Source organism: Ahaetulla prasina, chromosome 4 (genome assembly GCF_028640845.1).
Source record: "Ahaetulla prasina isolate Xishuangbanna chromosome 4, ASM2864084v1, whole genome shotgun sequence".
Taxonomy (NCBI): domain Eukaryota; kingdom Metazoa; phylum Chordata; class Lepidosauria; order Squamata; family Colubridae; genus Ahaetulla; species Ahaetulla prasina.
Window position 1 is genome coordinate 127,846,192 of NC_080542.1, and position 25,008 is coordinate 127,871,199.

Consider the following 25,008-nt stretch of genomic DNA (forward strand, 5'->3'; position numbering starts at 1 on the left):
CAACGAGGGCTCTTGGCAGATGCTGGCTCTTTTGCTGCCAGAGCTGATAAGAGCCGGCTAATTAAGCCATCATTTGGACGGAGGCGAGGAGGACATAACAACCGGCTCGGGTGAATAGGGAGTAAAAAAATGCTTAAAAAAAAAAAGCTCCGACGTTAACAGCTGTGTTTGCATGATCATCGGAGTTTTTTTTTAAAACTTTTTTAAAGCATTTTTTCGCTTTAGTAGTTCGCTTTCGCCCGTAGTAAAAAAAATGCTTTTAAAAGGTTAAAAAAAAGGCTCTGAGGACCACAGCTGTGGCTCACGATCATCAGAACCTTTTTTGTATGGGGGTGGGGGGGATCCATTTTTGAAAGAAAGAGAGAAAGAAGGAAGGAAGGAAGGAAACAGAAGAGGAAGGAAGGACTACAAATCTGGCACTAGACACAGCTTCAGAGGATAATCCAGGGCTGGAAGGGACCTGGAGGTCATCTAATCGAAACCTGCTCCAGCAGGACATTGTTAGTGAGTTTCTGTCTTTTGATCCCCCAGTCACATGGTTACATAACCATACCGACCCAGTCACATGACCCCCGCCCCTCACCAGACCATGCCCACCAGGCCACGCTCACAGAACTGGTAGGAAAGAAATTTAGATTTCACCACTGCTCTAGATTTAGACTTAGATACCACATCAAAGTGCTTTAAGCCCCCTTGAAACAGTTTACAGAGTCAGCATATTGTCTCCAACAATCTGGGTCTTCATTTTACCCACCTTGAAAAGATGAAATGTTTCCTTACATAGTCTCTTATTCCGAAATAAATATGCAGGAAATATAAGATGTGTGTAGATTTCTGTATTTGTATCTATATATGAAAGTGTGTTAGTGATTGGACAAGGCAGAATGGCAAACTGCTTCTCAAATACTGCCAAGAAAAAAATATGGTTGCTTCCTTATTATTATAAAGAGTTGTACTCAACACAAAGCTGTTTTTATTCAAGTAGAGAAGGGTGTCCCCAGGTTTTTTAAACCTGTTCTTCATATAATCTGCAACTTTGGTGCTCTCTCTACAATATGTATGAGTGATTTATGTTTTAAATACACATCATGTTTCCTTTAAGACCCTGGAGCTAGTTTGTCTTACAAATGCACTTTGGTTCTGCATTTTGACATTTGTGTTCCTAAAAAACTACTTTCTCTATCCTACCTCCAGGCTGTTACATTTCATAGAGATGTAGGAAGATATAATGGTATCCTGGAGCTCCAAAATTCCTCCCCCCATCTTATAGGTGCCTCCCCTCCTCTTATAGATGAATTTATGGATGAAAAGGATTATGTGCCTCCTGCAAACAGGATAGTGCATGCCGAAAGAACTCAGTTTGTTAATGCTCATAAATCAAAACACCTGCATCTGGGAAGTCAGATTGATATCCATAAATGCAAAATCTTTTCAGATGGTTATAGTGACACAAACCTGATGGAAATGGAACCAGCAACTCCTCTGCCAAACAAAACAAAAGGAAAAAAACACACCCTTCCTGTTTGCCTACAACTGAGTATCTGTTGCTTTATACAACTAATGCAAACTTATTTCAGGCACTCTTCTCTGGCTGAGGATAAGGATGGGTAAAACTTCGCCAGTTCTAGTGTGGATCTGAGGAAATGGACTATTATCTACAGCAGAGTGTCAAACTGGCCTGGGGTCGGGGGGCTGTTTGCTTAGATCTGGCCTGCAGCAGAGGTGGGTTTCAGCAGGTTCTGACCAGTTCTGGAGAACTGGTAGCAGAAATTTTGAGTAGTTCGGAGAACCAGTAGTAAAAATTCTGACTGGCCCCGCCCCCATCTATTCTCTGCCTCCCAAATCCCAGCTGATGGGGAGGAAATGTGGATTTTGCAGTAACGTTTCCCTGGATTGGAGAGAGAATGGAGATTTTACAGTATCTTTCCCCTGCCACACCCACCAAGCCACACCCAAGGAACCGGTAGTAAAAAAATTTGAAACCCACCATTGGCCCTTGGGGCCGCCTTGGAAACAGCAAAGGACTGGCCCACAGTGCCTCTGCCAGCAGAAATGGAGCTCAGGAGGGCTGCAGGTGGCCCTCCCGAGTTCTGTTTTCACTGGCAGAGGGTTGCAGGAAGCCGTTGCAGCTGAAAACGGAACTCGGGAGCCCGTTTTTGCTGGCAGGGCGCTTGGGCTATCACTGGCACCAACGACATGAGTGACGTTGAACTGGTCGCATCCCTCCTGGCCCCCCAAGGTCAAACACAACCCTAATGCGGCCCTCAATGAAATCGAGTTTGACACCCCTAATCTTCAAGGATTATTGAGGCAATCAGTGTGCGAGTCTTTAAGACTCTAAGTTACTTTTCACTGCAGGTTTATAGAGAGACCTTGGAAGCCATTTCAGAAAAAGTACTTATTAAACTCTTGGCTTAACTCTATTTTTATCAGAAAGCAAAATTATCAAAATAGAGAGATCTCTTTCATTATTTGTCTGCAACTCTGTGAAGGCTTTAATTATTAGACCTTTCTTTGTAGACCTGTTTTTTCCTTGAATTCCCTAAGGCTGAGACAGTGCTACAACAGAGTCTGGTTTAATGAAGACCTAGATAAAGAGATGGCTGGACATAGCTCTGACACGGAAGAAACATGAGGCACTTCTTTAGGAGGAAGGGATTCATTTTTAATGGAAGATTAAATACAATTCCTGTGGTTTCTGTGGGGATGCTAGCTTTTATATAATAGAGAAGGATAGGAAGTGGGGGAGTTAACTGTAAAGCAAAAGTCAGCAATCTTTGGGCCGGAAGCCAATCTGGCTGTCAATGCAGTCCAGGGATCTCTGCTTGTTTTTCCTACCAGGAACTAACCAGCTGCTAGAAGGAAATTGTAACTGCTGATTTCCTCTTGCTATTGATGCCTTGGAATCAATAATGAGCTTGAAAACTAGTGGCTTACCTAAATTATTGAGCTCAGGTGGGACAGTCAAAAAAATCCTCACTGCCTCCCCTTTTCTCAGAGCACTAAAATCCCAGCAAGGAGGGCAATGGAAGAGTGCAAGATGGATTTTGGCAGGGTGGATTTGATTTAAATCAGGTCGATTTAAATCACTAGTAAAAGGACTTGATTTACCGTATTTTTCAGAACATAAGACGCACTGGCGTATAAGACACACCTTAGTTTTTGGGGAGGAAAATAAAAAAGCTGATTGGCAGGTGGATCAGCCTCCAGAACACCTCTAATCAGCTATTCTCAGAGGTGAATTTTAGCAACAGGTTCCTTGATTGTGAGCGCTGTGCCTTGCTTTTTTTGGCTTTTTTTTCTGCCTCTGAAAGCCTCTGAAACAGCTTCAGAAAAGAAGCCTCTGAAGCTCTGTTTGGGGGCTTCTTTTCTGAAGCTTCATTTCTGATGCTTTTTTTCAGCCTCTGAAACCTCCATTTGAGAAGCTGGGCAGAGCTAAATTTGGAGTATAAGACGCACCCAGATTTTCATCCTCTTTTTTGGGGAAAAAAGGTGTGCCTTATACTCTGAAAAATCGACTAAATCATACTGGATCTAAATCATACTTTTTAAAGAGCAACTGTCATCTCTGTCCCGCAGCGGCTTCTCCTCTGACCCTCTGTTGACTCATTGACAATCCCATTCACTTTAATGGGAAGGCTGGTGGTGGGGCAGTGACATAACAAGGTGAGGGATGTGGCGGGCAGCAGGTGAGTTGATGCCCACTAACAAGCGCTGCCATGATGGATCTGAAATGACAGGTGCTCTTTAAACGTAAGGACTCATTCTTGCTGGTAGCTAGAATCTTTAATATTATTATTTGCAAACAAAATGAAAGTTTCCTATTTAACTTGCAGAGCTTGGATTCATTGAATGAGTTTACCAAAAATGAAACTATTGCAGAATATACAGCCTCATGCTACATTACTAAGCTCCATTTCATGCTTAATAAACTAAATTATTAATGTATCTTAAATAGAAAACCATCTTTATATAGATTTTTATTCCAAAAGTATTTTATTAAAATAAATTTGATAATTTTTTTAAAAAAAATCCGATTTAAATAAAAAAAATCTGATTTAATTTTTTTTAAAAATCCTTTTTATTTTATTTATTTTTTTAAATTGATTTTTACCCACCCTGGATTTTGGGTTAGAAAAGGATTAAAAGTAGATGCATAGATACTGCCTCTGATCTGGCCACTTATGAAACTCTCAGAGGTAAACGTGCTGCACATCTCTGCTGTAAAGAAAAGGAGGTGTGGCTTAAGGGTTAAAGTGGAAACATGACTCAAATCCACCCACAACCATGGAAACTCATGGTGACCTTAGGCCAGTCACATTCTCTTGACCCATTCACTTGTGGAGTTTTTTTGGGTATAAAAGTAGAGGAAAAGCTGCTAGAGATATCACCTTGAGTTTTCGGAGAAGACATAGAATATAAATTTAAAAAATACCTTCAATTTTTTTATTTTTGAATCTGTAGATTACTTGCAGACTTCTTTGTGTGCTTCATTTCATTATTTGTATCAACCTCACTATTAAATATTTTCAGGGAGGGCTTATTTTCGGGGGTAGAGGCTTATTTTAGCACATGCGGTCAAAAGCCCAATTGGGCTTATTATCAAGGAATGTCTTATTTTAGGGGAAACAGGGTACTTCATGGTGCTTACAAGCAAAACAGATGGAGATAGGCAAGCACCTCTCCTACCATTTTTCCTCTGCAGTTATTATTTGGATGGAAGAGGCACCAACTTGGCAGTAACATTAAATCTTCAAAGTAATCCTTGATAGATTTTTTTCCCACTGATTTGCTAAATCTCCTTTTAAAACCATCTAATTTAGTAACCATCATGTTTTGTGGAAATGAATTCGAAAGGTTAATTAAGGTTAACTAATCAAGGAGAGAAGCAACCTGGAATTAAGGAAAACTTCCTGACAGTGAGAACTGTTAACCAGTGGAACAGTTGCCTTCAGAAGTTGTGGGTGCTTCATCACTGGAGGAAGAGAATGGACAGCTATTTACCTGGAATGGTATAGGGTCTCCTGCGTCAGCAGGGGGTTAGACTAGAAGACCTCCAAGGTACCTTCCAGCTCTATTCTGATTGATTAAGCAAATTAAGATATATTACAACACATTGATCCCAATGCAGTAAGTTCTTGAGAGATTTCTGTGTGGTCACTGTGAAAGATTTTTTTTTCTTATTCATACTCTTTTTGTGTTTTTAATCAGTTAACAATCCATAAAATCCCAAGCCATCTTATTCTACATCTTCTTAGAGCCTTGAGAAACTTGTCAAAGGCTTTTCAAAAATCCAAGCCTACAATGTGTTATAAGATGACTTCTAGTCCTTTCATCTACTAACATTTAAAAATGGTTGGGAGTTCCAATTTTACAGAACTGCTGTTTTTTCTTCAGCAAGACTCATTGTTCTGTGTACTTAACTATTTTCTATGATTTTTCATCTTTGTTTGTTCCAAAGAAACTGACAGGACTTTTAATTTCTTTAGTCTCCCACCCCCCAATTTATTATTATTATTTAATGTGTTACATTGGATATCTTCCAGTCCATTGGGACTGAGATCTTTTTGAGGGATAAATTATATATTTTTACTAAGAAGTCAAAAAATTTCTGAGAAAGTAGTACAAGGCTTTGGCATCTGGCCTTTTTTTTCCTCTCTTGTGTGAATATAGCTGATTAAAGTTTCTTTGAAAAAAATATGGTTAAGTAATCCATGGCTTATGAATTCAGTAATTCTAATTCACTAGCTCAAATGTATCCATAAAAGGAAGAATTTTCATTTATTTTCTGAGGAGGACTATTTACAGGGAGAAATCCACTTATGTAGAAAGTGCATTGCTAAAACAGAGTTATCTGCCAGTTTATTTGCTAGAAGTGTGGGATATCTTTGTTAAAATTGCGAAGCAATCGAAGAACCCAAGAAACCTCAATTTTTCCTCTTTTTTGATGATTGATTCTTATCCCCTTGTATCTACCTCAAAGTATTCCGCTTAGTTTACTGAACTGCCTTCAGTTACTTTTTAAATCAACGTTAGCAGCTAATCTGGGGTTAACTCCTATTTTTATAAAACTAGGTGGCTTCCATTAACCAGGTAATCTTTTAGTTGTATATACTATTTTGTACCACAAAGCTACTAGGTTTGTCTAATTGATACATACAAAGTTTTGTGCTAAAGAAATTGGTTAGCAAAGTTTTCTACCATAGAATAAAACTATATTAGACCTATTTTTGTTTAGGATACAATTTTTTCATTAAATCATTCTATGAAGGTAGCTTGCCTTCTCTGATTTGAGGAAATACTTTTGTAAATGTTTTACACATCAGTGGAGAGGGTAATATTTTTCCCCTTGATTTGCCTTTATGAAGGGAAAAAAGTCAATAACATTTGCAGTTTATTTTGACCTGCTATATATTAGGAAAAAAATCAAGCTTTAATTTGCAGGCACATCAGAGAGGTTCAGAAAAGTCTGAGTGCCAAATATGCTCCATAAGGGAGATGAGTATAGATGGCAGATTATCCATCCTTTATTTAATGGTAATCTGTTTCTCAGTATATGAAACCATCATGCTTGCATTTCCTCAACAGCACAAGATTAAATTGCTGCTTAATTCATCATAGCAGTTCTAAAAGTATAGGCTTTCAGTTTCCAGTGAGAATTCTACTGTCTGGGGAATTCTGGGAGTTGAAGTCCACACAACTTAAAGTTGTGGAGATTTTATTTACAGAACACAATAACAGAGTTGGAAGGAACCTTGTAGGCCATCTAGTCCAACCCCCAACCAAGCAGGAGACTCTACACAGGGCTGTCAAATTCATGGCCCATGGCAAGGATGCGTCATGTGCTGGCCACGCCCACGCCCAGTTGGTGAAGGGAGAAAAAGTTACAATACATCACGTGACGACGCAGGTTTGACACCCTTGCTCTACACCATTTCTGATAGATGGCAGTCCAGTCTTTTAATGAGTTAAGGTTTAAATTGTTATCATATTAGTTTTATCATTAAGGTAAGATTAGTATTTAAATACTAATTTAAATACTAAAATTTAAACCGCCAACCCGCACCGCAGGGAGATGGAACCGATGCATTGGTTCCGTCCCAAACGCCTGATGGACCCGGAGAGGTTTCTGATGGAGCTTGGGCCACTTCCTGGGGACCTAGCCCACGACTCGGCTGAAGAACTCATTGCCACCTGGGAAAGGGCGGCGGCGGGGGCCTTGTACCGCGTTGTGCCTTTGCGGCCTCTGACCCGGCGCCGATCTCGACCAGCCCCTTGGTACTCCGAGGAGCTGAGAGAGATGAAGCGCCGGAAAAGACGCCTAGAGAGTAATTGGAGGGCTAGCCGTTCCGAACCTGATCGAACACTAGTAAGATCTCACATTCAGACCTACCTAGTGGCGATAGGAGTGGCGAAGCGTGAGTATTTCTGCACTCTTATTGCGTCGGCAGATAACCGCCCAGCAGCCTTGTTTAGGGTGACCCGCTCCCTTCTCACTCAAGGAGTTAGGGAAGATCCCTTGCAAGGCCGTGCTGAGGACTTTGGACAATATCTGCACGATAAAATCACTGATTCGGGAGGGGCTGGACACAGATTGGGTAGTCTCAGATAGGATGACGGAGGCGTCTCTTGAGGCCGTCATCTGGGAGGAGTTTGACACTGTGGCTCCCGAGGACATGGACAGGATACTGAGGAGGCTGAATGCAACCACATTGCATTGGACCCGTGCCCCTCTTGGCTGGTACTGGCCACACAGGAGGTTACACGAGGCTGGCTCCAGGGATTTGTTAACGCTTTTCTGAGGGAGGGTATCTTCCCTACAGTCTTGAAAGAGGCTGTGGTGAGACCCTTCCTCAAGAAGCCCTCCCTGGATCCAGCTGTTTTATCGAACTATCGTCCGGTCTCCAACCTTCGTTTTGTGGCGAAGGTTGTTGAAAGTGTGGTAGCGCATCAGCTCCCTCAGTACCTGGATGAAACTGTTTATCTGGACCCGTTCCAGTCCGGCTTCCGACCTGGATACAGCACTGAGACGGCATTGGTCGCGTTGGTGGATGATCTCTGGAGGGCCCGGGACAGAGGTTGTTCCTCTGCCTTGGTCCTATTAGATCTCTTAGCGGCTTTTGATACCATCGACCATGGTATCTTGCTATGGCGGCTGGAGGGGTTGGGAGTGGGGGGCACCGTTTTTCGGTGGTTCTCCTCCTTCCTCTCTGACCAATCGCAGATGGTGTTGATGGGGGGGGCTGAGATCGACCGTGAGGCGCCTCCTGTGTGGGGTGCCCCAGGGGTCGGTTTTCTCACCTCTCCTATTCAACATCTATATGAAGCCGTTGGGAGATATCATTCGTGGTTTTGGGGTGCGATGTCATCTGTACGCTGATGATACGCAGCTGTACATTTCCACCCCTAACCATCCCAGCGAAGCCGTTGAAGTGATGTCCCGGTGTCTGGAGGCCGTGCGGATCTGGATGGGGAAAAACAGGCTCCGGCTTAATCCCGCCAAGACCGAGTGGCTGTGGATGCCGGCGTCCCGGTATAATCAGCTGAGGCCATCGCTGTCTGTGGGGGACGAGTCATTAGCTCCCAAAGAGAAGTTCGCAATCTGGGCGTTCTTCTGGATACACGACTGTTGTTGGAAGAACATATGACGGCCGTCGCCAGAGGAGCTTTTTATCAGGTTCGTCTGATACGCCAGTTGCGTTCCTTCCTAGACCGGGATTCCTTATGCACAGTCACTCATGCCCTCGTCACTTCCCATCTGGACTACTGCAACACTCTCTACATGGGGCTCCCCTTGAAGAGCACCCGGAGGCTCCAACTGGTTCAGAATGCGGCCGCACGGGTGATAGAGGGAGCAACTCGAGGCTCCCATATAACACCTCTTCTGCGCAGGCTTCACTGGCTTCTGGTGGTCTTTTGGGTGCAATTCAAGGTATTAGTTATCACCTTTAAAGTGCTCCATGGCATAGGACCGGGTTACTTACGGGACTGCCTGCTGCTACCGGTGACCTCCCATCGACCAGTGTGCTCCCATAGGGAGGGTCTCCTCAGGGTACCGTCGGCCAGCCAATATCGGCTGGCGACGCCCAGGGGGAGGGCCTTCTCTGTGGGGGCACCAACCCTCTGGAATGAGCTACCACCAGGTGTCCGCCAACTCCCTGATCTTCGGACCTTTCGACGCGAGCTGAAAACATTTCTATTCCAGCGAGCAGGATTGGCCTAATGAGGTTTTAATAATGGGGTTTTTAATGGTTTTAAATCTTCTGCCAACTTTAAAAAAAATTTTTAATCTGATTTTAATTTTGTATTAATTGTCTTACTTGGTTGTGAACCACCCTGAGTCCTTTGGGAGAAGGGCAGTATAGAAATTTAAACAATAAATAAATAATAAATAAATAAATGGAGTTCATGTAAAGCTATAGTGAAGCACATCATAGGAAAAGAAATAGCATATATGGAAGAACTACTGTATTTTCTTTGTGATTTCTTAAGACTTCTGTAATTTTTATAAAAAATAAGACATCTGTAACTTGTTCTTAGCTCTGACATATTAAGCAAAGGCTGAAAAGAATGTAAGCCTTTTAAAGGTTGCTCAGTTTTGCAAGCAAGTGGAATAAAAAAAATGTTTCACTAGATTATTATTAGGCAACAGGGCAAACTATAAACTGATTGATTGGTAAATATTCCCCTGAATTTCCTTTGACTCTTGGTGACCATGTTTATTTTTAAAGTGAGTTGTACTAATTTCAATGGAATGTATTTTGATCACTTTTAGGAAGGAAATGCTCTTTCAAAGCCTCATTACATTGTTCCTTTGGAGCAGTAATCAGTCATGTTGTACAAAAAACACAATCAAAGCAACTTTTGTGATTGTGGTTTCCTGCCCCCACATAGATTCTTTTATCTGGATTTCAAAATTTTTACAGACACATCTTCATAATTGCTCACTGGAAATGTGGGTACTTTTTGGTAATTACCAGGTCTGTCATTCCTGCCAAAATACATGCCTGAAGACCACAATAGTCTCTTCATTGATCAACCAAGCTTCTAACCTGTTGTTTGGACTGGTAGAAAATGGCATTCATCAATTTGTATAAAATTGAAAAATAATAGTGAATGATAGACCAACCAAAAAGAATTGCAAGAGAATGCCAAGGATTATGGAGAACCTTCAATAAATTATTAGGTCAGTGTGCAGTGCTGTGAATTATGGGTTTATTCTTCACAAGCAGTGGACTGGCACATGCTGGTGCTCCTAGTCTTTCTTCCTGTCATAATGATTTAACAAACTTAAGACATATTAAAATGATGATTTGGCTTTATAGTCATACATGAATTCCTGGCTTGTCACTCTGAACCTTATCAGAAAATTATAAGCCAAGAACAGACTCCAGCTTCTTTGACAAGTACAGGTTAGAAAACCTAATCCTAATCTACAGGTAGTTCTTGATTTATGACCATTATTGAGCCTGAAATTATGGTTGTAAGTTATGGACATTGTTATGTGGCTCACCACATGACCATGATGGATTGTATATCTTTTTTTTTTTCCGTCACTCGCTAAGTGAATGTTAGTTATTAAATGAACATCATGATCACTAAACAAACCAATTTTCTTCAATGGCCATTTTTTGCTAGAAACCAGAAATAAACATGGAAACTGTGAGATGCTGAAAATGGGTGCAAGCGTGAGCCGGTTGCCAAATGCCCAAAATATGATCACATGACTGTAGAGAGAAGTGTGGCCATCAGAACTAGGTCAAAAGTAACTCTGGGAGGCCTGTTGTAACTTTGATCACTAAATGACCAGTCATTAAACGAGAATTATCTGTAGTAGCAAATAAGCTAGTACTTTTGATTTTTTCCACTCTGGCAGACAGAACTATGTAAAAGCAACAGGTGAATATGTCCAACATACAGTTTATGAACATAAGCCAGAATGTATAGCAATTCTGTCTTAGTGTATGATTGGACCAACTCTGCATCTGGTTAAGTTTGTTTATGTTTCCCCAATTATATTTTAAGATTCTCTTTGAAGCTTAAACTGAAGTAAATCATTGTAGTAATGTGAAATAGATTAATGCTCAAGTTTTGGCCAGATGGTTATGTTTAAAGATTTCCATGTGGCTGGCAGATAACTATTTTGCTTGTGATATTAAGTAAGAATAGACAGTTGGCATCTGGTGCTTTGCTTGGAAAGCCTGCTGTTTCTCGAAACAAGTGATCCTATCACCTTTTACTTTGCCATTTTTTAATTAATACTGGTGATAGTGCAGTCAGTAGCATCTATAGTGAAGCTTTTCAAGCTGTTTGTTTGCTCTCTGAGCTAGCCTGTATCAAGCAAGATGTTCCTTAACCTTTAGAGTAGAGTAGAGTAGACTAGAATTGAATTGAATTGAATTGAATTCAATTGAATTCTCATTGGCCAAATGTGATTGGACACATAAGAAATTTTTCTTTGCTGCATAAGTTCTCCGTGTATATAAAAGATATGTGAATAAATCATGATCATCGTTATCATAAATACATTCATCATCAATCATAAGATTTAGCTATAGTCATAGGATACTAAATAAGCAATCAAGATAAATCATACTAGGAAACTAAAACAAATCGTAACGATTCTAGCAATGAAGTTATAGTTGAAAAGGAGATAGGTAATAGGATGAGAATAATAATAGTAATACAGTCTTAGTAAACAGTTTTATTGTAAAATACTTTATTGATATCTTCTGCTGTGAAAGCATTCTATTACAAACAGAAACAAAATATGCATTTCCTGGTTTTTATAGGATTTGGAAAGAAACATTTTCTAAGATAGGATTGCAGATCAGAGAGATAGTAAAGTTGCAAGTGAAGTTGGGATATTGAGAATGGAGGCTAGATGTATTGATAGTGGTTTTTCGTTACATGTGAAGGTTAAATATTGAATAGGTATAAAAGGGAATGTGACTTATTATCAATTACTTTGGTTGGATGAACAGGCAATATATTTCTTCCACAGGGTTACCATCCTTTAGTAGGGTATAAGGATTTTTGTTCTATATTTTCTCATCCTTATGTGATTTATGTTGCAACAGATGATGGAGCACTTAGCCAGTCTTGGTTGATCTCAGAAAAGATAAATATGATTGGACCTAGGTGTTTGGGTGGGAAACCACCGATAAATGCCAGAATTGCAAAGTGGCTTGAATAACTAAAAAAAAAAAAAAAAAATCTGGACGAAAGGCAGTTCTGTGTTATTATTCAGAAAAAGTTATGGACCATGGCCAGCTCAAGGGAAACTTTATTATCATATATGCATTAGCTTTATTCCTCATTCTCCTTCACTTGCTTTCCAAATAAAAATGAATAATTTCTGTAATTTTATCAATAAGGCATACACAGGTTGCACTAGCAGCTGCAGCTTTCTCTTAACTTTTGTATTATTATTTTTCTTCCTATCCCACTTAAGACATTTACAGATGTGACATTATCACATTTTAAAGGCTGGAGAGATTCTCCCGTATCTCTTTCAGTTGAACACATCATTAGTTTGGAGACTGTTCCCAAAAGTGACCTAAATCCAGTAGTGCCGGTATTCTAAGGTGACCTGTCCCATACTTCCCTTCCCTGCCACCGCCATGTTTGAATTCAAGCATGGTGCATCCAAACTGCCCCTTTTGTCAGCCTTTCCAATGTCTTCCTTTACTTCATCTCTTCTTTGCTGTTCTAATACTTCACTGTCCATAGCGTTGGTTTTTCTTACAATGGCATCCATGGAAGAACATCTGCACCCAGCCCAAATACTGCAAGGGCTTGCCAGGATAAAATTCTTGACAGGGGGAGGGGACAATCCATCCCTGACTGGCTGCTCTGTGCATGCACCATTTTGCATATTTTTGTTTATGAGCTGCGGTGATGCAGTGGTTAGAATGCAGTACTACAGACTACTTCTGCTGACTGCCGGCTGCCTGCAATTTAGCAGTTCAAATTTCACCAGGGTCAAGGTTGACTCAGCCTTCCATCCTTCCCAGATCAGTAAAATGAGGACCCAGATTGTTGGGGGAAATATGCTGACTCTGTAAACCACTTAGAGAGGGCTGTAAAGCACTGTAAAGCGGTATATAAGTCTAAATGCTAGAGCTACAGTATTACCTCAGTATTTCACTTTATACAAATCATTGGCTTACCTAGATCCATACATTTAGGGTTTTTTTACTTCTGAATATACTAAGACACATATGCAGCCTTATGCAGGTTTTTTGAAATGTAAATGATCTTTTGTGTGGTATAGCTATGAAGATGTTGGACTAATTTAGGTGTATCACTCAAAGAAAGCTGTTACTTTTCTCTTATAGATTTTTAAAATTCATTTTTTATATTTTTCTTCAGTATCTGTTTTGGAAGAACGCCTTGTAAGAGAGGTTCTTTGCTGTTAATATAGCAGTGTTCCTCAGCAAAGTACTTCCCTAGTGACCTTGGGCCAGTCCCTCCCTCTCAGCCCAACCTATCTGACTGGGTTGTTGTTGTATGGAAAATAGGAGAGGTAAAAAGTTATATATATATATGTTCATTGCCTTGAGTTACTTATAAAGCAATAAATGTGATACTTTCTCAGCACACTAGAGGTCATTGTATAATGAGAGGAACTGCTTCAGAGGGAGGCTAGAGTTTCTATACAGATTTCTTACTGAGTCAAATCACCAAAAAAAAAAAGCTGTTATTTTTCTCTTGTAGATTTTTAAAATTCATTTTTCATATTTTTCTTCAGTATCTCTCTTGGAAGAAGGCCTTGTAAGAGGTTCTTTGCTGATAATATAGCAGTGTTCCAATATCTAAACAATATTCCAATACCTAATATAGCAATGTTCCAATATCTCAGAGGCTGCCACAAAGAAGAAGGGGAATCAACCTATTCTCCAAAGCATCTGAAGGCAGAAAGAAGAAACAACTGATGGAAATTAATCAAGGACAGAACCAAACTAGAACTAAGGAAAAATTTATTGACAAAACAATTAATCAGAAAAATGACTTGCCTCTAGAATTGTGGGTGCTCCAACACTGGAAGTTTTTAAGAAGAGTTTGGACAACCATTTGTCTGAAATGGTGTAGGGTTTCTTGCTTTAGCAGGAGTTGAACTACAAGACTTCCAAAGCAGTGGTGGGTTTCAAATTTTTTTACTACTGGTTCTGTGGGCGTGGCATGGCTTGGTGGGTGTGGCAGGGGAAGGATACTGTAGAATCTCCATTCCCACCTCACTCCAGGGGTAGGATACTGCAAAATCTCCATTCCCTCCCCAATCCAGGAGAGAGTTACTGCAAAATCCCCATTTCCTCCCGATCAGTTGGGACTTGGGAGGCAGAGAATAAATGTGGGCGGGGCCAGTCAGAATTTTTACTACAGGTTCTCCGAACTATTCAAAATTTCTGCTACCAGTTCTCCAGAACTGGTCAGAACCTGCTGAAACCCACCTCTTCTCCCAAGTCTCTTCCAACTAGGTTATCCTGTTATAAGTAAAGAAACAAAACCAGAATACAACTTCCAGGTGAAGAATACCATATGTGAAATGCCCTGCCATTGCTTCAACATATTTGCCAAATATTCAAATTATGATCTATGATATAAGAGTCTGTGCACATTGATCTTCTTGGGAGTCATCTTCTCTGTTTGAGCTCTACAATCTTAGTTCAGAATTCAGAAAGGGTTGGTTGTATATTCACGTTGCTTTTATTAGCATGATCTCATGTACTCTCAACATCAAACTGTTAATCTTTCAGATCATCACCTTTAACCGTATCTGTTTGAGGACTTCAACATCGTGCACTGTTCTTTGCATTCATAAAATTTCAGATATTTTTTTGTAAGATGCTTAAATTATCTCTTTAAGATGTTTACCTCTTGGAACAGGCCATGTTTCCTAACGTGTGTTAGATCTGCTTCTTACTGTGATCATAAGTGGCTCCATGGTATGATGGGATATTAACAAAGCTCTACATTAGTCACCCCTTAAGTTCAAACAGATAATAATTATTTTATTTGACTTGATGGTCCCTTTAATGATCATATGTTTTTTATTTCCTCTAGGAAAAAGTAACTTCAGACTGAAAATTTATCCAGAGAATCGATATCAGTCGCTGTCTTCTGGGCAGTCAGGAACAACTGTTAAGGTGAGCTTATTAACAAAGGTGTCTTTTAAAAGCAATAGACCTCAAATGTTAAACATAACAATTTTGTCCATAACTTTACTTTTTGAATACATTACAAGCAGTAGTGGGTTCCACTTACCTTCACTACCGGTTTGGAACTGTGAGTGTACGTGGGCAGTGCTTCTGCGAGTGTCTGTGATAATGTTTGGGTGGGTGGGCGGAGCCTCCTGCCACCGCCACTGCCAGTTCTCCGAACCAGGGCGAACCAGTAGAAACCCATCACTGATTACAAGGAAGATTCATTGCATAATTAATTCAGTTCTTGAATCAAACAAACAGATGTAAAAATTGACCTATAAGTCACATGATAACTATGCGGAGTAGTCCCTGACTTAGCGACTTTTCAAAGTTACGGTGGATATATTTGGAGGCTGTTTATGACCCAGATTTGAAGTTCCATAGTTGCACATGCCCTCCCACAGTCACATGACTGAACTTTGGGTGTTTGGCAATATAGCCTCATTTTGGGCATGTGCAATGTCCTCCAGTCACATGACAACCGTTTATGATTGTTTTGTTGAAAATTGGCTCTAAATTCCAGTTTTTTTGGGAAACCATTGGTTTGGTAATGACTGTGGCATTCACTTAACAAGTGCAGTGATTCACTTAATGACCACTGCAAAATCATTTTAGCACCTTCATGCCTTATGTCCAGGATGGATAGGCTCTATTACAGTTCTAAGCCAAGTACTACCTGTATTGATCATATAATGCAAGGTTTTGTCCTACTTCCTTCTCAATGGACTGGATATTTTCACTGCTAATTATTGAATTTCTTAGTGAAGCTTCACCAATGAATGCAGTAATATGGCAAGGAGTTTTATCCTATAGCAAACTGGCTACTAAAGAATGAGTTCTGGCTTTCAGACAAAGAATCTGAAACATAAAATAGGGCACCCTTCTATTTTTATTTATCTGTATAGCATATTTTACATTGAGGAGCAATGGAAGTGTTTCCTACAATATTTTCCGTAATGTTAGGGTAGATACATATAGTGTCTCAGCATAACAGCATGGCCTTACTTTGTGATATAGATTGCTCCCAAACATTTTTAAATTGCATTCAATGAACATGGATAAAACTATAACTTTCATACAGGCAAAATTATGAAGTTATAAGAAAATGGAAATGAATGTAAAACTTGGAGAAACCTGTAATTAGTTTACGAGCAATCCACATAAGAAGACTCAGTCTTGGATGCTTTCATGCCAAAGCTATCTTCTATGGACCTGTTTGTTACTCCTTAAAAATTAATACTTCTGTTCATAATGACCATTAATATTGCTGTTCTCGTTTCTATTCATAATACTGATAGCAGAAAGTATTGCAAGTTCTCCAAGGCATAAAAACAAATGGTTCTCTCTAAGCCTAACTCTTCTTACATCGTTGCTGTGGGAAAATAGAAGGAGAAGGAGTATTATGTGTATTGATAGTTCTTGACTTACAACAGTTCATTTAGTAACCATTAAAAGTTACAACGGCACTGAAAAAAGGGACTTATGATCATTTTTCATACTTACAACAGTTGCAGCACCCCCACAGTCATGTGATCAAAATTCAGGTGCTTGGCAACTGACTCTTGTTCATGACGGTTGCATGGTTATATGATCAGCTTTTGTGACCTTCTGTGCAAAGTCAATGGGGAAGCCAGATTCACTTAACAACCATGTTATTAACAAATGCAATGATTTACTTAACAACTATGGCTGGAAAAGTTGTAAAACGAGGCAAACACATTTAGCAAATGTTTCACTTAGCAATATAAATTTTGGCCTCAATTGTGGTTGTAACTCGAGGAGTACCTGTATTTGACACCTTGAATTATTTATAAAATAATAAAGGTGGTAAATAAAGAAGTAAATAAATGTTTGAAATGAAATAAATAAATAAATAAATACCAACATGTGTTGAACCAGTCAAAAATTTCAATGGGGTACACCATATTTTTGGACTATAAGACGCACGGAGTATAAGACACACCAAGATTTCAAAGAGGAAAACAAGAAAAAAATAGTTTTTGCCCTCCTCTGCCCCCAGGAGCACTCTGCAGGCCTCCGAAACCATCTGAATATCCGGTTTTTGCAAAAAAAATGGCCAGTTTTTTCAAAAACAGGATGTGCAGAGAGTTTGGGAGGCATGCAGAGTGCTCCTGGGGGCTGGGGAGGGCAAAAATGTGACACGTGGGGGGTTTGGGAGACTTTGACCTCCCCAGCCCCCAGGAGTACTCCGCAGACCTCCCAAACCCTCCGCACATCCCATTTTCGTGAAAAACAGGTCTGTTTTTGGCCTCCCCCCGGCATACATCGTGTTTTTGCCCTCCACAGCCCCCAGGAACACTCTGCAGGCCTCCCAAACCCTCTGTGCATCCTGTTTTTGCAAAAAATGAGCCTGTTTTTGGCACAAACGGGACTCATGGGGCAAGGTTTCAGGAAGCCAAAAATGGCTGTATTCAATGTATAAGATGCAACAACATTTCTATCCTCTTTTTTGGGGAAAAGTCCTATACGTCTTATATGTGTTTTATACTCTGAAAAATATGGTACTTTTTCCACACAACTGTATGTGAGGCTTTTAGAACTTCCTAAAAAGTATATGTGTAATCTTGTTTGTGGATGAGAATCAACCTGTTTTCCAAAAAGGATCATCTTCAGAACCTAGTAAGAACCATGGAGAAGGAATGTTCTTTGCTTCTCGGCCTCCGACCTCCCTTCCCTTTCTTTTCTCTCTTCCCCAAATTTCTATGGAACAACTGAAAATGACATAGCTTCTTAATTCTTACCATGACTGGCATAGTAAAAACTAAGCTAATCTTAAAAAATAAAAAAAAGTCAACTGGTTCATGTATTTTTGGAAACAATGGAGAAGAGGTTGGCAATTGTTTTCTGGAATTTTTTTTTTCCTCTTCCAACTTTAGTATCCAGCTTTTTTCTTTCTTAATGGTCTCCTATCTAAATATTAAGCAGATCTGATGCTTAACATTTCAAAAGTCAGCCAGGGGATGTTATCTGCTAAGTAGATAATAAATCCAAACAAGCCGAAAAAATAGCACCCATCTCTTCCCCTAATCCAGATGGAAAATCACACCAACCACACCCTTTTGCATCATTACAACCTCTGTAAACAGATAAAGTACTCACAGCAAAATCTCCTCTGCCAGACATCCTTGAGGAAACGTTGATTATAGGTTGTGTGCCAAAGCCAAGTCTTGACATGGAAAGCTGGTTCTGGGCCTAAGTCCAATCTCAAATTATACGCTGCCTGTGATGCCCTTAGGTACCATTTTAAAGCTTCCTGAGCAAGTTAACAATATTAAACCTTCTCCTGAAAGAGGTGGCATCCTCCTAACTGGGGTGTAGCTGTGGAACCTGCATTTATTGTCTAGGTAGTGTTGGGGAAGTGACAAGGTTTTGTGTTCAGTCAGTGATTAGCCCTTCTGGAGAGAAGCTGCTTGAAAGACAATTGTTGGCTATGCGCTTTAACTTCTAGCTCCGCAAGTTGCAAACAAGGCAGTCCAAAAATGCCTCTCTGGATCATTTCAAGCTCTCGGGGAAACATGAATGCGCTTATTAGAATTGTTTGTGAATGAGCCAATCGAGATGGCCTGGCCGCGAGGGTACAGGCAGTGTTTTCCTCCTTTCTCTCCTCCACCCTCCTCACACCAAAGGGAGGAGGGGAGAGTGAGGCAGAAGATATAAGCTCAAACAAAGCGAAGCTGTGTCTCTGAATCGCTCACATGCCCTGGATAAGTAAAGCTTGACCCTGAAAGTGAGAGGGTGAAAGAGAGAGAGAGAGAGAAAGAAGTGGAATTATGATCCTAACAATGGAATCGGGTAAGATTTTTAACCGGTGGGGGAAATACAAGCAAATGTGCTCATTTCAGTTGCTCTCTAAAGGAAATCCGTGCCTACACCCTAATTAGTGTGTGATTGGCTTAAAGAGTATCTGTGGAGTATGTCATGTGAAATCCTTGTGGGGGACCTTCATCCCTGCAATATGCCATTTTTAATGGAGCTAGAAGTGAGATGGGAGGTATTGGCAGGCAGGCAAAAGCACTCTCTCAGATCAAGCCGTGGCTCTGATTTATTTCATAGAGAGTCATCTGTGTTAAGCATTAAGAAATTCCAAAGAAGCAGCGTGTGGCATAAGGGAAATTTTAACAGCATGCTGTGAAGTCTGGTGGATGTTGCAAATCCCTTGATACAGGTTATTGGGTGGCTATGAAAACTTTTTTTTTTAATTTAATGCTGAATACTTTTTTTTTTTTTTAAAAAAGAAGGGGACAGTTGTAATAGCAACTTGGGTTACTAGAAACATTTCAAATGACTTCTCCAAAACTGCAGAGGGTGTGTTATGAGTAAATGTTGTTCTGGTTAAATGGTCATGAAGAATTCGCATTTGCTGTGAACAAAGATGTTCGCAGATGGCTGTGAACAAAGGCATAATTTTGTGCTTGCTTTAGGAGTCTTCTGAAGACAATACTTATACCTAATTAAACTCCTTGGTTCTAATATACAAGTTTCGTTTTTCTTACATTTGCTTACATGATTATTGTTCCAGCACTAAGTTTTACGGATTTACTTAAAAGTAAGTGCATAATGTTCAGTAGGATAAAAGTGGATAAGGTTACAGTTCTAAGCACAGTTGCTTTGAAGCACACTTCTCAGAGCTCTGTTTTAATAACACTTAGTTTTAAATAACACAGTTAAAGATTATTTTGCTAATGTTATTTTATTGTCTTCAAGGAACCTGGAAGTTATGTCAGAAAGGGAATAAGAGTGACTTTCAGTAGCTCTTCAAAGATGAAACCAGTATGGTATAATGGTTAAGATGTTAGATTGGCACCTTCAGCCAGGGACGTTCACTTTTCGCCTGTCACTCTTGGCCCATCCTCCTTGACAAGATTGTTGTGGGGAAAAATGGGAGGGCTTAATGAGTTCCTGTACAAATGACATTATTAAGTTTAACCAATTAATACTTACAAATAATGAAGTGGTTCCCAATATTCCTCCCAAGAAACTATTAATTGCTGGTGATCTGGATTCCAACTTGTGCTGAGTTACTTCTACAAATCGTATTAATAAATACAAGAAGACAGTACTAGTGTGATTCTTGTTATTTCTTTGAAGTTTGAATGAATTAAATTCCCTGACTTGAACTGATTTATCCTATAGAATAACTGCATGCTTGTTGAAACATCAGCATTCCTTAAACTATTTACTGCACAGGATAACAGGTCTCCCTTAAGATCTATTGTATTTTAATTTGGCCTCGGTATCTTTGAGTTAATCATTCTTTCCTATTCTGCTCTCTGGTTATTTTCTTCCCTTTACCAATAATGATTTTAATGACAAAGCTGCTTCTTAAACTTTGGGATGCTCTCTGCAATACACAATCTTTTGGCCCTGCATTCTAGAGGGAGGGGAAAGAATTAGCCATTTTCTATTAGCCCGATGAAGTGACTTAGTAGACATCATTCTGATCAGAAAGTATTAAACTGCTTACTAAAATGAAGCAGACCATATATGTATTTTTTTCTTTCCAAGAAGCATTTTCCTCTTGTTAATCTCTTCCCTGCAATTGACCCTCCCCATTTTTGGTTTTTAGGATACTTTCCCCGCCCACCTCACTTTTTGTTTGGCGAGTGGGGAAGTGCACCCACATTTGAAATAAAGACTAAGATTGGAAATTTTGACAGAGGAATAGGATTTGAACTTGCTGCAGACTAGGACTGTTATAACAGCTGACCTGATCCTTCTGCATTTCAAGAGCTATTTATGGTAGATTAGCTGGTATCAAAGCTCCAGTGTTCAGCCCATAAAAGGTTGGTCCTGTGTGAAGCTACCACCCTGCATTTGGCTAAAGTTCGGGAGCCTATAGTTGTCTGTGAAGGAATTCCAATGATGGATAGAAATGCTAAACCAGAGAATTGTTCTATTGAGAGTTTCAGATGCTGGACAACATTTGAAAGGAAGGTTTTTGCATTAATGTTTTGGCCCAGTCTTTTAGTTCTTGGAGTATAACTTCTGCACATGAACTCTTATTTGGTGCGCACACACTATTGGAAAGCACCTTTCTAAATTCATCTGGCACTGAATCATCTTGGCCAGTCACAGTATACTTTCAGAGCCTATATGCTAGTAACTTCTTACGTGATGTGTCACTTAGACTTAAATATTTGCTTTTGAGATAATTTTTTGTAGACGCTGCAGCCTCTTCTGAAGTTTAGCTTAGTTCACTGGATTTAAATGTTTAAGAATAGTGAGTCTTCTTTTTCTTTCATGAAAGATTTTTTCCCCCTATAATTAAGAAAAATAAGCTAGGGTTATAAAAAAACAAGACCAAGACTTTTGAAGTAAGTAATTTCTACTTTCTTGAAATGTTTGGTAGCAAAAGTGTTCAAAGCCAGTTGTTTGAGAATGTTTGAGCTTTGTCAGCTTGTTATGCGAATGAAGATTTTTTTTTGTCCCGAGTTTGTGCATGTCAGTCATTCAAAATGTTTTGAATCTGTTTTCTTCTTTTTGTGTTTGTATTGGATAAATTTCATTATGGATGGAATGTTTTCCTCAATGCCTTTTTTGTGTGAAGTGTGTTACAATTAATGATAAATGTGTTGGCCTTTAAATACCGATGAGATACACCAGATTAAATATAGCATGGGGGGAGTTAGTATTTATAGTGGAAGATTTGCATGGCCTTTATTAACATGTATATAAGATGAATAAGAACTATCCCCTCTGAACTGTTAGAAGTACACTTTTTATTCTCATTAAACTTAAATTACGGTATGTTATGCTGAACTCTTATAATTCAGCATACTGTGCTAAACCAGATTATGTCAACTCAGAAATCACAAGAAATCTGGTTTAGCACAGTATGCTGAATTATACTATGTTTAACCATGGTTTGGTGAATGAACCATAGTTGGTTGGGTTCATTGAGTAACAGCTTCTGAATAATTGGCTAGTTTACATAACATATTAAGTCCAAAATCATGATTCAAAGACTATAGTAACTATGCACATGTAACATGTTAAGCCCAAATTAAATAGTTTAGAGCAATTGGCAGTGACAATCAACCATTTGTTCTCCCTCATTTGGCATTTCTGGGAAAGGAAATGAATAAAGTTAAAAAAAACAAAGAACAAGAACAAAAGCATTTATTATGGAACATAGCCCTTAATATTCTGGTCGTTTTATAACCGGGTCATTCATTTCTTAATACAAGACTAGCAGCACACACATATATTCATATAAATACTGCATGACATCCTAACTTAATGTGGTGAATAAAAGTAAACTATGCTCTAAGATGCCCTAAGTTCAATTTTTATTCAAATACCAACAGATTAGATCTCCTAGATAGGCTATTGTAGCACATCTGCCTTCCTGTTTTTATGTATCTATATTATGATTTTTTTAAAAAAGAACTTGTTCTGTCTTGTAGATCTGCTATAGAAATGTGGAACAATGAAACATTTGACATACTAAATATATTAGCATGACAAGTAAACCTATTAGCTAAGTGGAAAATGAAATCAGTCCTTTGTAAAACACACTTACCAGAAAAGTAGTTATGGTGATAAACTACAAAACAGAATTCTAAAAAGCCAATATTTTGAAGATGAGAACATTGAGACACTATTGTATTCACATAAACTTGTTTTCTTCCAATAATTGCATGCATACCTCTATGCAGGATTGTATGTGAAGATGGGCTATACTATACATTTCTTAATACTCCAATAGTTGATTGTCTTTTGCATGCATGCAAAAGGAGAACTGCTTCAGTGCAGTGTAAATGGATGCTATAGGACATGGGTGTCAAACTCAAGGCCCATGGGCTGAATCCAGCCTGCAGGGTGCTTAAATCTGGTCCACTGGGCTGCCCTGGAAACAGTGAAGGACCAGCCAGCGGTGCCTTTGCTAGCAAAAACAGAGCACACTCCTCCGAGCTCTTTTTTCAGAAGAAAAAAGTGGCAGAGTGCTGGAGGCTATCGAGGCTGAAAACAGGTCCCAGGAGCCCATTTTCACATGCTGAGCGCTCATGCCACTACAGGCGCCACCAAAATGAGTGATGTCACACACCTGGCCATGCCCCTCCAGCCACCACCATCCCTGCTATACGGTGAATTTGTTATTTATTTATATTATTTATTCAATTTCTGTAGTTGCCTAACTCAACCAAGTGATTCTCGGTGGCTTACAATTCTAAAATGATAAAGCCATTAAAAACATTGAAAGAATAAAAACAAATATACATAGTTGCAATGAGGATTAATCAAATAATAGTAAAACCAAGTAACAGAGCCCTTAACACCTTCTGAGGCCCAGGTAGATTGCTTGCTCACTCGCCTTCATCTGGCCTTGTTCATACTGTGGCTAATCAGGTATAGACATTGCCCTAAGGGGCTTTCATGCTGCTGTCCATACATGAGGCAAAAGACCTCTAGATTTTACTTTTAATCTGATTGTAAATTAATTATAGCTTAAATTTTTTTTCCATCTCTTCTTTATCCTAGAGTGCTCTTCTGTTTCAATTGGCAACATATTATACTGAATTTTTATAGAAACTATTTCAATACATCCATCTCTCTTTTTCTTCTGATCTAGGTCCCCCCGTATTTCCCTTACCGCTAACAGATAGTTTTTGACTTACAACCACAATTGAGCCCAAAATTTCTGTTGCTAAGAGAGATAATTGTTAAGTGAATTTTGCTCCATTTTATGACCTTTCTTGCCACAGTTGTTAAGTGAATCACTGCAGTTATTAAATTAGTATCACAGTTGTTACTTCCCCATTGACTTTGTTGTCAGAAGGTCACAAAAGAGGATCATGTAACTCTGAAAAACTGCAACAGTCATAAGTACATGACAGTTCCCAAGTGCACAAATTTTGTTCACATAACCATGGGGGATGCTGCAAGGGCCTTAAGCGTGAACACTGGTCATAAGTCATTTTTTCCAATTCCATTGTAACTTAGGACAATCACTAAATGAATAGTTATAATTTGAGGACTACCTGTATAGCCCTTTTTTGTCTTGTTTTAAAAGCTATAGTACAAATCCCATCTTCATTTATTCTATTTAGACAATTATATTCCTCGAAGTGAGCAAAGAGAAAAAAGGTTCACTAACAGCTAACAGTTGCAACATTAAAAGCATGTAATTCATGTATAAAGCCTAAATGGATGAACTAAGAAATTAAGGTGAACCAAAAGGTCAGAGTTAAAAAGCTTATTAAGAAAAATAACAGAAAAAAGGAGATCAGAAAAAAAATTTCTCAGAGGAAAGAGCTTAAATCAAAGTGCTTTTAAGATCAGAAAACATGGAAAGATTCTTATGGAAGAAATTTATATCTTAAGCCCAGACATTCTTAAAGCCATCAACAGACTGATGTGTTGTCGGTACTGTATATCTAAGTGGAGAAAGCTAAGACAGCTTCTACAATAGATATACTGCTTTCTTCCTAGGTCGCCCTTTCCTAAAATAGCACTTTCATGTTTGTTGAAGTAAAGCTGCCATCATCCCCAAACAACACACCATGCTGTTTCATAAAATTGGGATTTGTAGCCAAAAGCTTATTTAGAGTTTCCTAAATACAAACCATTTTTATGTCAAATGCAGATGTTTTGAATTGGGGTGGATTCCAGATATCCAGTCTTTCCATAGTCAAATCTTTCAAATTTCACATTTGAGTGGAGAAGAGACTCAATGACTGATAGCAGAATGCTACAGGTAGACACTGCTGTATCCTTGGAATGTGGCATAGGCAGTAAGAATTTGCTCTTCCTGACTCTCAAGTGAGCAGAAATATCTCAA

General features: G+C 39.3%; 1 protein-coding gene across 11 annotated transcripts in view; it reads left to right on the forward strand.

The window, feature by feature from the left end:
* SVIL (supervillin) overlaps positions 1 to 25,008 on the forward strand; it is a 186,749-nt gene that overhangs the window by 44,077 nt on the left and 117,664 nt on the right. For 8 of the 11 annotated variants that reach the window (XM_058184309.1, XM_058184300.1, XM_058184307.1 and 5 more), the window contains one exon: positions 15,067 to 15,149. Coding sequence is in view for 1 of the 11 variants with exons in the window: in XM_058184301.1 (XP_058040284.1) it covers positions 18,998 to 19,019 (22 nt within the window). In the remaining 10 variants the exon portion in view is untranslated. Of the gene's footprint in view, positions 1 to 15,066; positions 15,150 to 18,867; positions 19,020 to 25,008 lie in introns of those variants that run through there. The other 3 variants (XM_058184301.1, XM_058184312.1, XM_058184311.1) reach the window with 3 other exon arrangements.